At 35.2% G+C, this 18,163-nt stretch overlaps 1 protein-coding gene across 1 annotated transcript in view; it reads right to left on the bottom strand.

The window, feature by feature from the left end:
• Window positions 1-212: 212 nt before the first annotated feature.
• MICU3 (mitochondrial calcium uptake family member 3) overlaps window positions 213-18,163 on the bottom strand; it is a 58,555-nt gene continuing 40,604 nt past the window's right edge. Inside the window, 4 exon segments of the mRNA XM_050896453.1 lie at window positions 213-2,645; window positions 11,601-11,758; window positions 12,737-12,845; window positions 17,424-17,595. Of these exon segments, the coding sequence (XP_050752410.1) occupies window positions 2,535-2,645; window positions 11,601-11,758; window positions 12,737-12,845; window positions 17,424-17,595 (550 nt within the window). The 3' untranslated portion in view covers window positions 213-2,534.

Here is an 18,163-nt window from a genome sequence, read left to right as displayed (position 1 = left end):
CTTTGTTTTCACCTGTCTGTCCTTGTACTTCCAGCTCTTTTATAGAGAATTCTGTGGCAGAAAAGCAAAGCTATCTAAAGAAACAACCGAAAGAAGCAAAAAAGTCTATTTTTTTGTGATGGTGAGATGCACTTGTACATTCATGTTATGTAAAAAAAGACTTTTTTATGACAAAAGAATTTGAATGATATACACTGCAAAGAAAATTAGTTTCAAGTGCATTTATTTTGAAATAAACAAGAATATTATATGCATATATCCATATTGATATTAAATAACTTATTATTAAACATGAGAAAAAAATACTCTTAAAAACTAATCTGACACTTTCACATTCTATTTTATATTAAGTGACTATAGTTAGGAAATATATAGCAAAACAATAAAATTGTCTCAAGCCAGCCATAAAAGCGAAGTGCACTATTGCCTAGGGCAGTGGTGGAGCAAAAAGATGATGGTGCTGCTGCTTCTCCAAGGGGAGGATCACTGTGAGTGGGCAGTAGTGAATGAAGAGGAAGGACGGGAACCCCTTCAATAACTCCCTGTCCTTTCTTCCCATTTTTCGTCCTTCATCACTGAAGTAGCAAGTTGGGTTTCGCATATGCTGACAAGAAGCAGTGAGACAGTTCTGCGTACCAAGACGATACATTGAATACAATTAATTCCCTAAATGATCACACAGGGATTGCAGCTTATCCATGTTGTGTTGTATCTTTATCCCAATTAATTTGATTTTTCTTGTTGTCAGTAGTTTAAGGACGCCAAGGTGGAAATTTGGTAAGTATTTATCATGAAATATTAACTAAACTAGCATCCTTCAAAAGCTTTCTGAAATGGCTTTTTCTCAGATAAAAGCCACACCTAGCACATTTTTTTTCTAAGATTCCCAGAGTGGAATTTCTTAAAAAACATCTTCCTTTTCATTTTGTTTTGATTTTTTAGCAGAGAGAAATCTTATTATAAATTAAACATTTCTAAACTTAGGTGTACTTACACAGATGCTATACATCTTTTCTATTCACGTGTGACGTAAGATGGTATTTGAGCAACACGTGCACTAAATACAATTTTGAAAAGTTTGCTTACAGGTATTTGGAGTAATAAAAGATTTAAAACCATTATTTTGGTTCTATTTTAATTGTCAGACTCCACCAAATATTTGCCTTTCTGATAACAATTTATTGACACTAGTTTTAGTGTGTGTGTATTCAGCTAGAAATATTTCAAAGCACAGATTGTTCCTAAATAGATACAGACTTATTTAATGTCCAGTGAACCTTTTCAAGAAGGATATAAGAAATATGTGTTCATGTTTGTTTGGGTTTAATTCACACCACCTAACAATCGTCTTGAAAGGGAGTAAGGAAAACCGCTGCTGCTGAATAGCAAAGAAAAAAATTTAGAGAATATGAAAACCAAATGTAACAGTGTCCTTACCACTGTTTCAGTAACATCTAAACCTACAGGGCATGAAAGGTCATGGTGGCTACGGATTGCCTGTAGTCTCCATAACCTTTGTAAGGCCTAATTTATGTCTAATATTTGATGTGTAACATTCAAATAATATTACTTAGTGAATGTTGCTCTGTACTGCTGCATGCATTCATGTTTTGTTTTGCTTTTTTGACACAAACACAAGTTAGTTATCTATTTTTCAGCTACTGCATTCCAGAGTAGCAAGTTAGACAACTATAATTTCTATTTAGTGCCACATCTTACTTCATATAAAAGTCCACTATTCACAAGAAACACATGAGGTTTTCCTCTACCAGAAATATACCACTGAATTTATACGTATGGCAATAAAATTTGTAATAAGTATTACAAAGTATGTGTTACTTAATGTGAATTTGAACATTGTGACTTTTCTTCAACATACTGCTCATAAGACATCTTAAAATCTGTACTATTTTTTTAAAGGATAAATTAATAAACATAATAGTAAGACTTGGAAAATCTGAACATTATAGTCCATACAGTACCGTTCCTAGGTAAATACCTATCATCCATATTATAACCATAACAGCTTTACTCTTTTTCAAATAACAGCTTTGTTAGCTTCTAAGAGTTTAATTTGTACATTCAACTCGTATATAATTGTTACGCTACTTAATGTATTCTCATTATCAATTTAGCACAAACTTTTAACAGTGCTCTTCTGAAAGAAAATTCACAGTCTAAACTGATGTGGGCAGTTTCTCTTCATTGCCAAAATGTTTGCCTATCCAGGTGTAAAACTTATTTTTGTTTTCTTTTCAATGACAATCATATCTCAAAATAATAAAAAATAATATTCAAAATGTGTTCTTAAAAAAAGAAAACTTCTGCCAATCAGGTGATAGTTTGTTGTTTAAATAAAATACATACTGAAAAGCAGTTGGAAGAGTTGATGATCACTACATTAAGTGGAAAAGAAGTCCTGTGTTTTCTACTGCAGCTGCAAGATTCATGATTCACCTGGGTTAGTTTGTTCTTCATTAAGAATTCATAGGAATAATAATTCTAACCAGTGCAGATATTCCTTCTTTCTTCCTTTATCTCAGCATATCTCGTCTCCGAAATTGCTTCCATAGATCTCTGAGATGTTCACCGGTTACAGTCATCACACAAGAGTAATATTCCTTCCAACCATACTTTGGAGTCTCCTGTGAAAAGTGAAAAACATACAATTGGACAAAGATATTGTTCACTAAATTCCTTAATATTACATTAAATTTGACTCAGACTCATACAAACTAGATATATGTTTTAATATTAAAATCATGAAAGATCAAATAATTCTATGGCTTAGAAGTACTTCTGTAAAATGAGGGTTATAAATCCATACACAGGTTAAGTATTCAGAATGCATCCCCACCTCACAGCACACAGTTACCATTCAACAAATAGCCTATGTATATTAAAAGCTGTAAGAAAGGATTTCCTCTTTATTCAAGTATGCCCTACTCTCTCTCTAGTTTTGTTTCTTGCTTCATGTTGACGCTGTGCTAAAAAATTCACCTCTAACACCAAATAAAAAGCATAGAAAATTACTGATGTTCATGAAACTGAGGCATTAGCAAAAGCCAAATACAAAATAGGCAGATGATATGAAAGTTTCTTTATACTAGGTTACCTTGATCCTAAACTGCATTGTAGTTCATTGACATTAATAAGTGCCCACTGAATGGAGAGGAATATCATTCAAAGGCTGGCCTGGGAGATTCGCTACACTCTATGCTGTCTGTAGCTATCACTGGATCTCATTATTTCTTCCGCTATTCCTAACTTCACAAGCCTATTTTGATAGTAAGTACAGAAAGATGGAGAGGGGCTAAATGTTACATCAACGGGGGAAAGAGGCCAAGTAAGGAACAGGAATTATAATTGTAGATAAGTCAGAAGCATTTACAAGTAATTTTAAATTGTAATCCATCTTAGAAATTAAGTCCTGTATCTGGAGGTAAATGGTTACAGTGTGAAGGTGAGAGATTGTCTGATAGCTTGTTTTGGTTGAACTGAGTAAAGAAGTTAAAAATGTTATGACACTGCAGTATATTAAAACCAACCATTAGAGAGTAAAGCCTACTTTCCATTTATTCTTATTACTCATCTTGTATAATTAAAAAGCATAGAACATTATGCAGAAGTTGTAAATATTTAGAAAACAATCTAATCCACAGCAGTATATAATCCAGACTTTATATGAAATATTAGAAACAATACTTACATGAATGCATAATTTCGTTGAGATTTATAGTCAATCTTATGACAAAAATGAATTACTTGCAAAATGCATTGCATTATTTAACAAAAGCACATTCAGTTCATTAACCAGTGCTTTAAGATATGCATTTTTTATTTTATGAAACAGGTTCAGAGAAATTTTCAAGAAAATCAGTAAAAGAAACACTGAAGTACATTAACTGTTCATCTACTTACTTCTAATACGTGCATTGTTGTTGTATCTACTCTCAGTGTACCAAATCCATAGAAAAAACATTTTGTCCACATACTCTGCAATGTTTTCACATTTCACTGGAACATTCTCCTCCCGCTGTATCCAGGTATGTTTTTAAGGTTCTAGTCAGGTTTAGGATCAAAAGTTTGGGTTCTGTAACTGCCAGTTACTTTTGTAAGATGAGTAAGTAAGGTGTGCCTATCACACACTTCTGACTATCTGCTTTAGAGAAGCGGTAAGTAACAGTCTCAACTAGTAAGCAACAGCGTCTTCAGGGGTTTTTTTTGAAAGCTATCTTTTATGATACATGTTTTAAACTGCTGTATATTAGGAAAGTATGGAAATTAAAAGTTTTAAGAATATTAACTACACGACAAATCTTAATCTCACTTGACTGAATAAAGTATTTACAGAAGACAGCAATTTATTGTTGAAACATGACTGGAAATGAGGTTCTGAATCCATGCTTCAGTCTTTCATGTCTTTCTCAAAATGAAATTTCCTTTCTCAATCAGTCCCAAGACACTAGTTTTACCTATTAACTATTACTTCCTAAAAACCTTCAATCAGCAATTTAGAAACCCCACAAAATTCAGAACATGTAGAAAATAGTTCTTTTAATGAAATATCTGAAGATTTTCAAGAAATTACTGGGACATACAGCTTAATTTCTAGATTTACAATTGTGACGTATCGTATTTACTTTCAATACTTTAGAAGTGAACAAAATTGGAATTATAGCTTAAATATCTATTACAGTTACTGAGCACACAAATAGTTTAGCAAACAGTACTTTCAGATGGACTTGAATCCCCCCTGAAGTTGGCCTCTAGCATCCTTCTTCGGAAATGAACTCTGAAAGGGTTTTATTACAAATTTCCTAGATAACCCTTCCATAAGGCATTCGAAGTAGAGCTCTCCTCTCAGCTCTGTTTGGCAATTCCCTACTAACATGCTTTTTCTGTTCTCCCTACAGTATACGCAAAGGAGTACCTGCCGATGCCGAATCAGGCTGTGCGCCCTGCAGGGAGAGCAATGCAGAAAGAGCAGCTCTCCAAGAACACTGCCAGCTGTTTGCACCACACAGAGCTTGTACAGTTGTTCCCCAAGGAGAGGTTTTCATTATTTGTTATAAGGATATAACATTCTTTCCGCTGTTAAGTAAATTGCATTAGTGCAATTCAGAGATACGTATGTACAGCACAATGTGCTGTTTATCCCTTTTCAGGGTGCAGATTCAAAGTATGGGATAATCTATGGTACGTATGCCAAGTATCTTAATCTCTTTCATCAGAGTTCTATGTTTACCACAGAAAGTATATCAAAGCACAGACAATGATCTCTACATTTATATTTGGAACAAAGTAAAATCAAGAGTTATTGTATTGCACCTAACTTTGGGATGTAATTGCAGCAGATTTTTGTACTTCCCATACATTTATGTGGGGTTTTTGTACATCAGACTGAAATTTAATTACCCAATTGAAACTGTTCAATTTCAAATCTCCAATGATTCCGTCTTTATTATCTTTTACATTTACAAACTAAATAGAAAATAATTGTTTTTAGATTCACTTTCACTCCACACCGTACAGCAAAGACAGAATTAGTTCCATTCTCCTCCACAGTAACTAACTCCAAATCACTTTACATATGTTTCGGCTAAAGTTTCCATTTCCACTTAACTGACACTTGCAACAAACTTTAATAAATAATTACAACAAATTTGAAGAAATACTGTAAGGTAAGTAACACTTTGCACAAAAAGGAACTCAAAATAGCTAACAACTGGATACGTTACTGTAATTCATCACAAGAGACAAGGAGCAGTTGCTCAAGTGAAGAGCAGTAGCTGACTAATGTGTCTGCAGGGAAGAGGGAATTTTATATATTTGAGGTTTACACTGCATTCTTGAGTGCACAGGTAACAGATATCTGATACAGACCTACACAGGCAAGCTTAGGTACCAGAAGCAGTCTTGTTATAGCATCCAGGAGCTCCAGGTGGGAAGAAGAGCAGGGTAAATAACCAGCAACACCTGCACTATGTCAGTGAGGCTGCCTGCGGCCAGGTCAGCGCACTGAGAACTAACCTCGTTTCTCTGTCTGTCTCCCAGTGCGTAGTGTAGACACACTATTATTCAACTCTAAATCTTTTTTCTTGAGAATGACTTTATACAGAGTGAACAAAATCTCCCTTTATAAATCTCAACTGTATATTTTTCTCCCAGTTTACTCCATCTCAAAAGATGAATGAATTAATTTATTGCCTGAATTCAGATCTCTGTCAAGGTGTCGATGTATGTAAACTTGATGCTTTTACCACAGTCTCTCTTTTTGTCACCAAGCTAATTTTGTTAGGTTTGATGATTAGATATTGGATTCTTTTTGTCACAGCATTCTGTTCCACTTAGTCACATACCCTTCACTGAAATTATTAGGAAAGCATCATGACTGTATAGCATTTTGCCAGTTTCCTGTAAGAGCTGTTCCCTATCTTGAAAAGTTTACAGTTTAAGCAATACTTGATATGCAACTACAATGCAGGTTGTGGCAGAATTAGTGGGGACAAAAAGACAAAGTACTCCTAAAAATGATTTTTAAAAAGACATGGGAAAAGAAGAAAGGAAGTTTTGAGAGTCAAAAGTTTCAAAGAGATGAAGTTACATAAAATTAATCTAAAGCCATGAATCTCCTCTTATGTGACTGGTGAGTTGGATTACCAAAATGTTGGTTTGACTATTTCATTAGTCATTTACACTTCCCAGTACACACTCCCACTTCCCAGAAACCAGACGCTTTGTTTGTTAAGATCAAATTTCCTTTTCTGTTCCTCACATATTAGTACAAAGCTTCAGTATTTGGGTTGTACTCATAAAGAGGAAGTATAATTTTAAAAATGTTAATAGTGAATCAAAATAATAAAGAAATAATCCTACGAATGCTAAATGGTGTATGTATGAGAAGAGTGTATGCAGATCAGACGGAACTTGTCTTCCTTCTAGGAGGACAAATCAGCTACATAAGCCTGGATGTGCCCCAAGCCATCTTTACTGCTGAATTTCAGAGAACCAGCCTGTTCAAAAGATGTGACACTTCACTGAAAAAAAAAAAACCAATTGCATGAAGAGTCCCAAAGAACACAGTTTGGGGTAAATGACATGCTGTGCCATGGGAACAGGTCAATAGTTTAGATATATTCCCTCTCCCTTACCTATCTGGCACAGAGCTCTACAAAAGGAAAACATCAGTGGGACTGGTGAGCTGGCGGGCTACCAGTCTGGGTAAATGGACCCCACCTCTCATCCTTACAGACTTAGCTTTTCCACTGTGCTGGAAGCCAGCCGTCACCCCAGATAAACAGGATCCAAGAAACTTCTGCTTAGTGTACCTACATTCCTCGCTTTCCTGCCATGCTGTTTCAGAGATAGGGAAGAAAGATTTAAACCAGAGGCCCAGCATGATCAGTGGCATACAAGGGCTCAGACAGGCATATGATAGGAAAGGGGATGATTCAGAAGGTCAGATGCCAATATGCTAATGTATGGAGGCATCTGAAGATGGTTATTCAACAAGAAATCTCAGCTTAATATTGTGCCTCAGAATTAAAAACAGCGGGGGAACAACAGTCAAACCCTCCTGGCTCAGGAGCACATGAGATGTGCTGGCTGCTCCACGGGGTCCCCTCACACCAGACCACTGGCTATGAGGCCTTGTTTGTCATGGCGTACGTCTCTTTGTTCCTCTCCACTGCAAAATAATACAGCTGGCACCTACAGTAGCCATTAACAGTCTTCATAGCAACTACTGCAAAGTCTATAAATATAAACAGGAAAAAAGTGTTGGCACCAAAACCTTAAATTGCAAAGGAGCAAACTCTTGCTTTATGTAAGACGAAAAATGTCTGCTAACACATTTCTGCTGTGTCCACCGTGTGACACACAGTTTCACAATATGGCTCCAGAATATCCACACCACAGTTTTTACACTGAAACCCACAGTACAATCTAATTGTAAGAATGAATATTCATGTGGTCGATAACGCAGAAACAGGCATAGTGGTCATGTGTGGGCACAGTGCTTATTTTTGAAAATTGCTCATATAGCATTAATAGTGCCAAAACCACATTATTGTTTTTGAAAACATAACTACAAATCAAAGTAGAATCAAGTTACTAACAGTCTCTCAGAAAGAAAAATTGCCTTTACAATCTTCATTGGTAAATACTTATTAGCTGTAGGTATCTGAGAAATTACTGAAAAGTGGTCACAGGACAGACAGAAAACAGCAACAGAAACTACAAAAGAATACTTTTCCCTATTCCAAACATAGCACAAAATAGCAGCTGGCTTACAAAACAGTGACAGCATGAGTCAGTCATTGCCAACTCCAGAATAAAATTCTATTGCTTCAGTCAAAAACACAACGTGATGCTTTGAGCTACTACATTGCTTACAGTCAGATAACCTATTCCTGAATTTTGGAACAGGAAACACAGCAGTGACAGTTTAACATTCAGCCATTCCTGCAAGCATGCCAGCACACTCAGACTGGGCGGCTAACACATACCGTCATTTATCTGCTATAGAGTTCCTTCCTCACGCAGGATTTGAAAGTAGTATACCTCTGTATAGGTTTGTAGCCCTGTGGAGCAGAAGATGGAGAAGTGCGCAGATGCAGACAACATGTGAAGGCAGCCAGAAGTAAGCATAAGACAACGGTATCATGAAAATACAAAAAAATGGCTTTAAGTGACAAATAGCTAGAAGATACAGTATGTGCTAGGTAAAATGTTTATCGTTTAGTCATTAAGTTCCAAATCTTTCAGTTTAAAAATGGAATTTATAAAGGGAAGGGAATCTTCTTCTATATTTTTAAATTAAAAAAAAAAAGGAAATAACTTTTAAATCAAACAGCAAGCAAAAATAAAGCTTTTCATCTCTGCACATTTTAATAAGTTTATGGCAATACTCTGACTGACCACTTGATGGCAGCTTAATATACTAGTTTGTTTCAAACTACTAAAACCAAAAAAGGTTTCAGATTATAATACTATATTCCAGAAAGAGAGAAATTTCATTTGATAAACTCTTTAAGACATTTACTTTTCCAAAACCATATCTAAAATATATGTTAAAATGAATATTTATTATGTTCCTATAAGGGGTAATACCTGACCTTCCTCAAGTTTATGGCTAAGCTTTTAAATAGGACAAAGCTGGTAGGTACTGACTGACCTTTCAGAACTCCAGTTTCATTGGACTTGTGTAACTCTTTGCTCTTAAATATGTTTGCTTTAGTCAGACTATATAACTACAAAATGCCCTTTTCTAAAATACATGGTCCTCGTACCAAGCTCTGTGATGCCCTCAAGATTCTTCTGGGCAAACATTTCAGCAGAACAACTTTTAAAAAAGTTGAATTACTAAGATGTTAATTGTAAAATCACACTTCAAATCACAGGCCTATTTTAAACTGTTATTTTTAGAAGTTTTTAGAGTGATAATCAGAGACTACATTGATTTGGGCAGACATTAATTGTAGGATACTTAACATTAAAATCAGGCATTTACACTTTATAAACAAGTTCAAATCTCTCATGGCAAAAATTTCCATGTTGCTACAAAACACTGCATAAGCAGAAGCTATAATGTTCTTTTATCTGTATAATGGAACTGACCAAATCTTAATATAGATTCGAAACACAGTTATTAACAAAGAAAAGGTTAGTGATTTGTTAGTTTTGATTTAGTACAAGACAACATTTGGGCCCTCCACATTGTAGGAGCAAGAGGGTAAACTTTTACTTGTTCTGGCCACACTAAATACTGTGTAACTTTTAATGTACAAACAATAGGAAGCAATTAACGACACCTTCTGCCAATTTGTTCTGGGCAAAAGGTTCTTATGTGTTTTCTTCTTTTAATTCTAAACCAAGATTGGGGTCGGTGGGGGTGTTTATTAAACTGAAAAGGCACATTTTTGCAGAGTTTTTACTACTACCCACTCTTGGAAAAATCAGGTTTGTGTGACACTTACAAAAACTTACTGGAAATTGTAATTCCTAAGTTTGGTACTGTAACTGTCTTGGAATACTACTGATGAGTGAAGAGAATGCATTTTGCTGAATGATCTACCAAGTCTGCATGTAGGCATGTCTGAATATAACTGAATTATAGGACCAAATCATGATCATCTCCTATGAAATCCAGGAGATATCTCATATCTAATTAAAATTAGACATATCATTTATGAAAGACGGTGCTATTCTTCTGAACATCCTTGGCTATTCTATGTGGTTCTTTTACAGTCCACTGGAATATTTTATAGTGGCCTAGGCAAAAGAAAGATACATGCATGAGACTGAATAGTGCTGGACGATAGAGATTCTTAAGGATTATACGTGATGTCTGTCATGCATTTTGTGAAATAGAAACATGTAATACATTTATTAGAATTACTTAGTAAGCAGACTGTTTTCTGGTTAAATTAACATACACTGCACACTTACAATTACTAACAATTAAAACATATAGCTGAACATCTGGAAATGGTTATGAAACAATCATCATTCCCACACCATAATAAAAGGAATTGAGGACCAACAAGGAAGTAAGTTTGTTACAAATGCAGTGGTTGTTATCCACATTTTACATTCCATCATAATGTTACAAAAATAACAAGTAAACTATTAGACTCAACACCACTTCACAGAAAGTTCTAAAATTACATTTAGGAAGCTAACTAAAATTGACTAAAATTATATTACAGAAATAACATACTGAAATGTGAATTTAGGAACCATAATACAGTTTAAGATTTATGTCTAAGGGATTAGGTTTTCAGTAAGAACACCATTTTACATTTAGTTAAAAATGTTAACACCTGTCATATGAAGAAAAAAATGTGACTTTTATTGATCATACTCTAAATAAAAATTTTTCTGCTACTGTAGAATTCCCCTGTACTACACAGAACCTGAAGAGGGCAGCAAGGCCTATACATTCACCTAAAAGGCAAAGCATGATTTACAAGCTTGTTCCCTATGAAAATTTTCTACAGGTAATTTCCTGCCCTCTAGCTTCCTGTAATTTAATATATTAGATACAGTTAAATTATCAAAAGCAACTTTGAACTAGAATATAGCATTGTTCAGCACCACTTCACTAATTCTTTATTTGAAAATTAAAACTATCTTCTGCTGCAACTCTTTCCAACAGTCATTATCAACACTTGGTATTTTAAATAATGTTTTAGAAGAGCCAATGGTTGACCTTTAACTAAACTGCCCGAGTTTGAGAGAGACAAACTCTCTTTTCCCTGCAAACAACTCAGACATAATTGCTACACTTGTTAAAATTCTTAATGCCAATCTATCAATCACACAATACAGAAGAAATGACAGTATGCAGGGGATTTCTCATCTCCAGTTTGGTTTGTGTACTATAAAGGTACATTATGTCCTCTATGTATTGCTTTCTAATAAAAAAATCAAGAATTTAAGAATTTATCTTACAGACTGCTTCAGGATTTCTATAAAACATATGTCTTCACACATGTGCACTGTTGGTTTGCAACCTACTGGTGCTACAGGTGCTAAATTAAGTAGTGGTAAGTAGTAAAGTCAACTAAGATAACTATAAAAATTAGAATCCTTACCCTAAACCCTCGATTGAGTCTGTCTTTCATAATGCCGATAAATTCTTTATAACTCAACTGGTCATCTCTGTCGACATCAAAAATCTTGAACACTGTGTTCACCAAATGTGGTGAAAGCTTCACACCTGTGGCTACATAAACAGCACGTTTGAATTCATCTGCATAAAGAGAACATCAGAAGAAAAAATAAAATACATTAAGCCTACTTTATGGATAACATACTATGAAATACAAGTAAACTTTTAACTTGAGTTTTCACATTTAAGCACTCAAAAATTAAGAAAATGTGAAAATTAGGATTGAATTTTACAGTTTAAACCAAGTAGTTCTCAACTGATATAAAGTGATACTGCTTAATTGGTATCAATTATTTTACACAAAAGATAACAGTCCATATACTATACTACGTGTAATAACAAAATTAGAAAATCATATTATAATTAAACCTATGTTACATATATACTGATGGCATCTACTTAATTGACACATAACAGAACCTAAGAAATAGAGCACAGAGAAAACAGTATATTCCCTTGGTAAAGCCACATGAGGTAGGACTATGCTGGTGTTACTGTGTCAAACCCATGAAGATGCTACTTGAGGAAAGCACACAAGTCTGACCACTTCACATATTGTTCACCTTGCACTCCCCAAGCATCTCAACTGCTGTATTAAGGATCTTAGTCAGTACATACCTGCCTAGTTCTTTTAGCACCCACTTACTGATTTGTTCAAAAATCTGTCTAATCCTTCTTCAGACCTTCTGACACTGTTTCCTTCTACAGCCTTCATAGAAGGCCAGATTCCAGATGCCCACTGTGTAAAGAAATGCTTCCATTTGCTTTAAACTGATCTCTTATTGGTGTCATCAAGTGCCTCTTAACTCTTCTGTTGTAGGATTTAGTGACCAACTATTCTGCATTCAGCTTATCCACCACTTATATGACTTTGTAAAGCTTTATCATATCTCTTATGATATGACAGCGTCTTCTCCTCTCAAAGCTGGAGTCCCAGCCTTTTTAGCCTTTTACCTGAGACATTAAAACCACAAACTAGGGATTACAAAACATTTTTGTATTTTTGTCAACAGTTCTGTATCTTTATCAATAGATTTTTATAAAAATACAAATACCTACCTTGACCTATGGAACGACTTGCAAAATTATACATTTGCATTGCAATTGTAAAGTCTTCTAGGTTGTTCAAGAATTGGAAAAATGATCTAAACTCATCAAATGTGATACCCTAAAAAACAGAAGAACAATATGCACCATAAGAATTACCAGTAGTGATGACAACCAAATAAATAAACCTTGCAGTTACATATGTCTACTTCATTTAAGAATAGATACTATACCCATTGAAAAAAATAGATTTGTACTGAAAGTCAATGAAGTAAAGAATTGGAGTCTCCTGAGGAATGCAAGATGTCTTTCCTCTTTGCCACTGCAACGGACAGCAATTCTCACCCAAAAAGCAGTCAAAAATATTGTTCCACTGTTTAAGGCAATCTTTAAGAATTCCAGGATTATTATGATACGACAGTTAATAGAGAATAAGAGCCTAGGTTTGTATGAATATTGGAATAAGTTTACTACTGAAAACCTGCAAACCACTATTATATATATGTGTGTGTGCTCACATAAATACATTGAATGAATTCATAAATACACGTTATGATCTAACTTAAGCTCTGTACTTCAAGGTGAAGTTTTTACATATCCAGATTTAGACACCTAAGTCTCTTCAGCTGATACTCCAAGCATCAAGTATTGCAGGGCTTGTCCAGCTTTTTAAGAAATCTTTTGCATTTTGACCAGACTTCTGAATATCGTTTGTGAAAGTTTCTCTGAAAGTGCTGTTGTTAAAAGAGCTTATTTTTTCTTCTTTCCTTATGATATTTGTTCTGCTTCTCTCTCATCTTAGCTACAAATCCAAAGACCTGGTAAACTATCTCTACATCAACTCTGAAAGAGACCTTAAGCAGAGACTTTGAATTAAGCCAGGACCATTGCCTGTATCTCATTCTTCATGGTCTGTCAGCCATTCTGAACATGGGATGGCATTCTTTGTCAAACCTTGATCTCCCCGGCCTCCTTTAACTATCATTGCTCGCTATTCTTCTGTCTGCTTTTATCCTTTTATCCTGTTTAACTACTTCTCTCTGAAAATAAACCTGAAGACAATAGAAAGACCTGTGAACCTTTCTGTTCAAACTAAAATCTTGACCTATGTCTCTCCTCAAAGATATACATAGTCATTATGGTATGGTGGAACACAGAAAACATACTGAAGTAGGTTTGTGGCAGAGGAGAAAATGAAAGAGGTTGGGCGTAAACCCATGAGAAACAGCAAGTACTGTGGTAAATGTGGAGAGCAACATAATATTGTTAAAATAAAAGACTTCAATAGGCCTCCACCCACTTGAGATGTAAAACACTGCTTAAGTGATCCTACCTAAGCTCTAGCTAAGATTTATAAACTGTTTGATTGGACAGCTTGACCCATCTCCATCATGAATTGCCTGTCTCAACAAGCACATTTGTTCTCTGTTTCATCCTTTGCAATTGGGAGGAAATTCTCATAGACACAAGCAGAACCACTTCCTTCCTCTCCTTTAAATTTTTATCTTAAAAGCTTAATTTACTAATACTAACCAATACTGTCTTCTTGTTTCATTGCATTTGACATCTAATAGTTTATGTCCAAGTTCTGTTTCTTGCACTCTGTTTAGACTGAAAACTCTCTGGGACTGGACTAATTTTGTCACATATTTGTGAAATACCTAGATTGGTGAAACTTGAGTCCCCAACTAGGACCCTCAGGTACTATGGCAAAATAGCAATAATAGAAAATAGCCATCAAAGTGTTGAGCTGACATTTTTAGGTTCACAATGATTTTTAAAAATCCTTAATTTGCACCAATTTGTCTGGAAAGATTCTGAATGTGGGACATACTGTAAGAGGTCAGGCTACTACAAAAATCTTGGCTCGTTCCATGTAACTAGACAGGAGGTGATGAGTCTAGATGGAAAGCAGCCCTTGTGTAGGAAAGGCTGAAAGCCACTGGTCTACGAACAAGCCTTTTTGCAGCTTCTGTGTTTCCAGTAGTGATGAAAACTGCTGCCATGAGTTGACACTGGAGATGAAGCAGGGAGATAAAGGAGCCACACCTGCAGTCCATGGCTAAACTGTACATACTCCACAACATTTTAGCAATGAGAAAAATACCTAGCTTCATTTAAGAGTTCTATAATTTCTGCTGAAATCATCTGCAATCATACATGTTTATTTCCTCTCAAGGAAAAACAGCAAAGGGCACAAAAGAGGCAGAAGGGCATGCAAAATGACACTCAAAGAGAGTTGGGCATACAGCATTCGACTATCTCTCTCCTTTCCTAGGACCATATTTTGTTCAACTAGTAACTGTAATAACATTTCATATTTGCCACGTTTTGCATTTTGACATAGGAAGCTCTCTACGTGTAGATATCCCAGAATTTTCCTACTGGAAACTATTTATTTTCTATGTAAAAGGAAGCTAACTTTTTTATTTATTTGGACAGATTATATTTTACTACAGCAAAGAAAACTGTTATATTAATGCACCAATGCTGTTAAAAATGCACAGACTTTCTTTAGGAGCTGGTATTTGTAGTAATTCAAGATGCCAGCTTAAATGAATCACTGCTTGGCATCTAGTTAGTAAACGGAGGAAAACATCCTGTGAGCAGGCAGCATGCCAGCTGAACATTTTAACGTGACTACAAATGATCATCATGTTGCTTTAGAGGCTTCTACATACAGCGCCATGAAAGATTAACATTGCCAACTGTGAGAGTAGCTGCCTATTACTTTACAGGCTAGACTAATTTTTCTTCTAAATGGAATCCTCTGGTTTGTATTAGTATTGCAGCGTATCACTGTAATAAAATAGAGTACATTTTATAATTTTTGAATTATAATGTTATTACAAGTGAAAAAAAGTGCAAAAATATGAACAACGCCTCCATGGCAGTAAGAGGCAAAGTCCCATTCTCAAAAGCCTGTGGCCAGCACAAGAGATGTCACAGGGATTTACTTTTTCTGCTGTACTGACAGCACATTTACCAAGCCAGTGATACGGAGCTATGGAAAATGGCAATGTCTTGTCTTACTTAATAGAGGTATAGCATATGACATACAGATATATGGCACTGGTCAAGTGTCAGGATACTCCCAGAACGCAGCATAAGCAAACCTGTAGCTGAGTGACACAGCTTTCTATGTGGAAGTTTTCCTTAGCTGATGGTCCCACCAGAGATCAAGAAGAGGAAACTACTGTGGAAGACTTCCTATCAGAACAGTGGCATTGGAAGACTTAGAGATGAACGCCAAAGAATACTTCCTTGTGTTTAAAAGAAAGTGGCTGTATTTGTATTTACTTAATCAACTTCACCTTTGCCATTCAAAGAGGTATTTCTCTATACCTACGACTGTCATTATTTTTCAGTTACCCAAGTGATACTTATATCATTGTTATTATACAAGCCCCAAAGTGATTTTTTTCTTTCAGATTTCCATACCTATGGAAATCTTGATTTCACCCTAAAAAAACCCAAACATCCAGGAACCAAGCAAAAAGAGCTTTATACCATTTCTGTTGCACTGTCTTGGCTTGGAATATTGAAAGCTGCACAGACCTTTTAAAGCAGTTAGAACTGAGCGCCTCAGCGGCTAGACCAGGAACTCAGAAAGGGTCGGTGAGCACGAACTCTGATCCCAATCTTACCGCTTCATCTTACACCTAATCTGGTGCAAAACAGACAGCCCTGCTTTCCCTTTCCACTCCCCAGCTATATTTATCTCTCAGTGGACCTAACTGCTGTACAACCACAGGAAGAATCAGATAATCCAGATATTTGAACAGAAAACTGTTGATTTTTGGAGTGTGTTTCTATCAGTCAGCTGATTGATCTTACTCTGTAGACTGAGTACAATGTAATTACAATGTAATTTCTCAAATAAAGAAAAACAGCAAAACTGTCCAAACTGATTTATTACTTTTCTTCACAAGCTCTGCTGTCAATACTATTAAAATATATAGCTATTGAAAGAGTTAGATTTCTAGGATAGATTAATCTGATCTCCTTCTGTAAACACAAACAGAAGGAGCACATCTGAAACATCCCTTATTTGAAGGGCTACTTTTAACGTTGTCCTATCGATGACCCTTGATGCATAGTTGCCACTACATTTCTCTCACATATGCTTCTGACAACACATTTGTTGTTAAAGAAATGAAGGACTATCTACCTCATGACCTTTACTGTTTTTATTATCTTTTCTATCTCTTCAGCCATTAGTAAGAACCACATACCCATCAATAATTATATACAAGTGATCCATTATTAAGACTATAAAACAACTAGATAAAGGGTGTCAATGTTACTTCTGAAGAGGTGATATTCTAGTGGCAGTGCAAAAGAGAAGGAAAAAAAAGTTTTTTTAATGCCTCATTGCTAGAAAATTGTTCAAGTCTTACGAATTTTGCTGTTTAAACTGAATTTTCATGTAATATAAAGCTTTGTTATCTAAACTTCAAAAGTATTACTAGCTAAATCCCATGGAACATAATTCTATGCTATTTACTCTTCTACTTTTAATTCAGCAAGTAATCTGCTGAATCAAGTAAACATGAGACACATAGCTTATGATCAGAATAAAATCCTAGTGCTAATTTATTCAGTGACAGAATCTCATTCAGTCCAACAAGGCTGTTTTCATCTTGATGACACTGGGACTGGATGCTGTGGCCCACTGCTGTCCTAGCTAAAGAATTACCTTTTCTTCAGGAATCCTGCAGCGCATGTTTTCCAGGTAACTTGATGTATTTTCCACATTTGTATACCTCAAAAGAATATGGGCAAAGTCTTCCTCGCTGATGGTGTTCATCCCGTTAGAGTAGGAAAGGAATTCTATCTCTAGAACCTCAGTTTGTAGGTTATCCATAAATCTAAAGCACAAACATAAACATGAAGAAACAGTAATACTTTATATTTCTACTATTCATGTCCTTAAAAGACTCGTAGAATATAAAGCCAAATAGCATTATACAAATTAGTTCCCTTTTCGTAGCACTGGTGATAAATTTGGTAAATCCCTTATCTATGTTGACATATTTTCTAATCAATACAACAATCTTAATTCAAAGATGAAGTGTTTCAGTAAGGATTAAAATGACTTAATACTTACATTTCTAATTTACTTCTAGTTTGTGTTGCTTAATTTTCTTCTTCAGTGGGTCACTGATCTTTATTTTTAGATGCTAGACTGAAAATTCCATCATGGTACTAAATGAAGTCCCAAAATTTATTCCCCATATAGTTACTTACAGATTGCGATTAAACCTTACCTTTCTCTCTTTAACAAGGTAAGTATGATGAACTCTTGCAGCCTTTCAATCTAAACTTTTTTTTTTTTAATACTTCACTATTATGATATTTTTATAAACTCTTCCCAACTTAACAATATATTTAGTATATTCTGGAAACCTGTCATGGTTTAACCCTAGCCAGCAACTA

This window comes from Gymnogyps californianus, chromosome 4 (assembly GCF_018139145.2).
Source record: "Gymnogyps californianus isolate 813 chromosome 4, ASM1813914v2, whole genome shotgun sequence".
NCBI classification, from domain to species: domain Eukaryota; kingdom Metazoa; phylum Chordata; class Aves; order Accipitriformes; family Cathartidae; genus Gymnogyps; species Gymnogyps californianus.
This window is presented reverse-complemented; position numbering and strand designations above follow the sequence as displayed.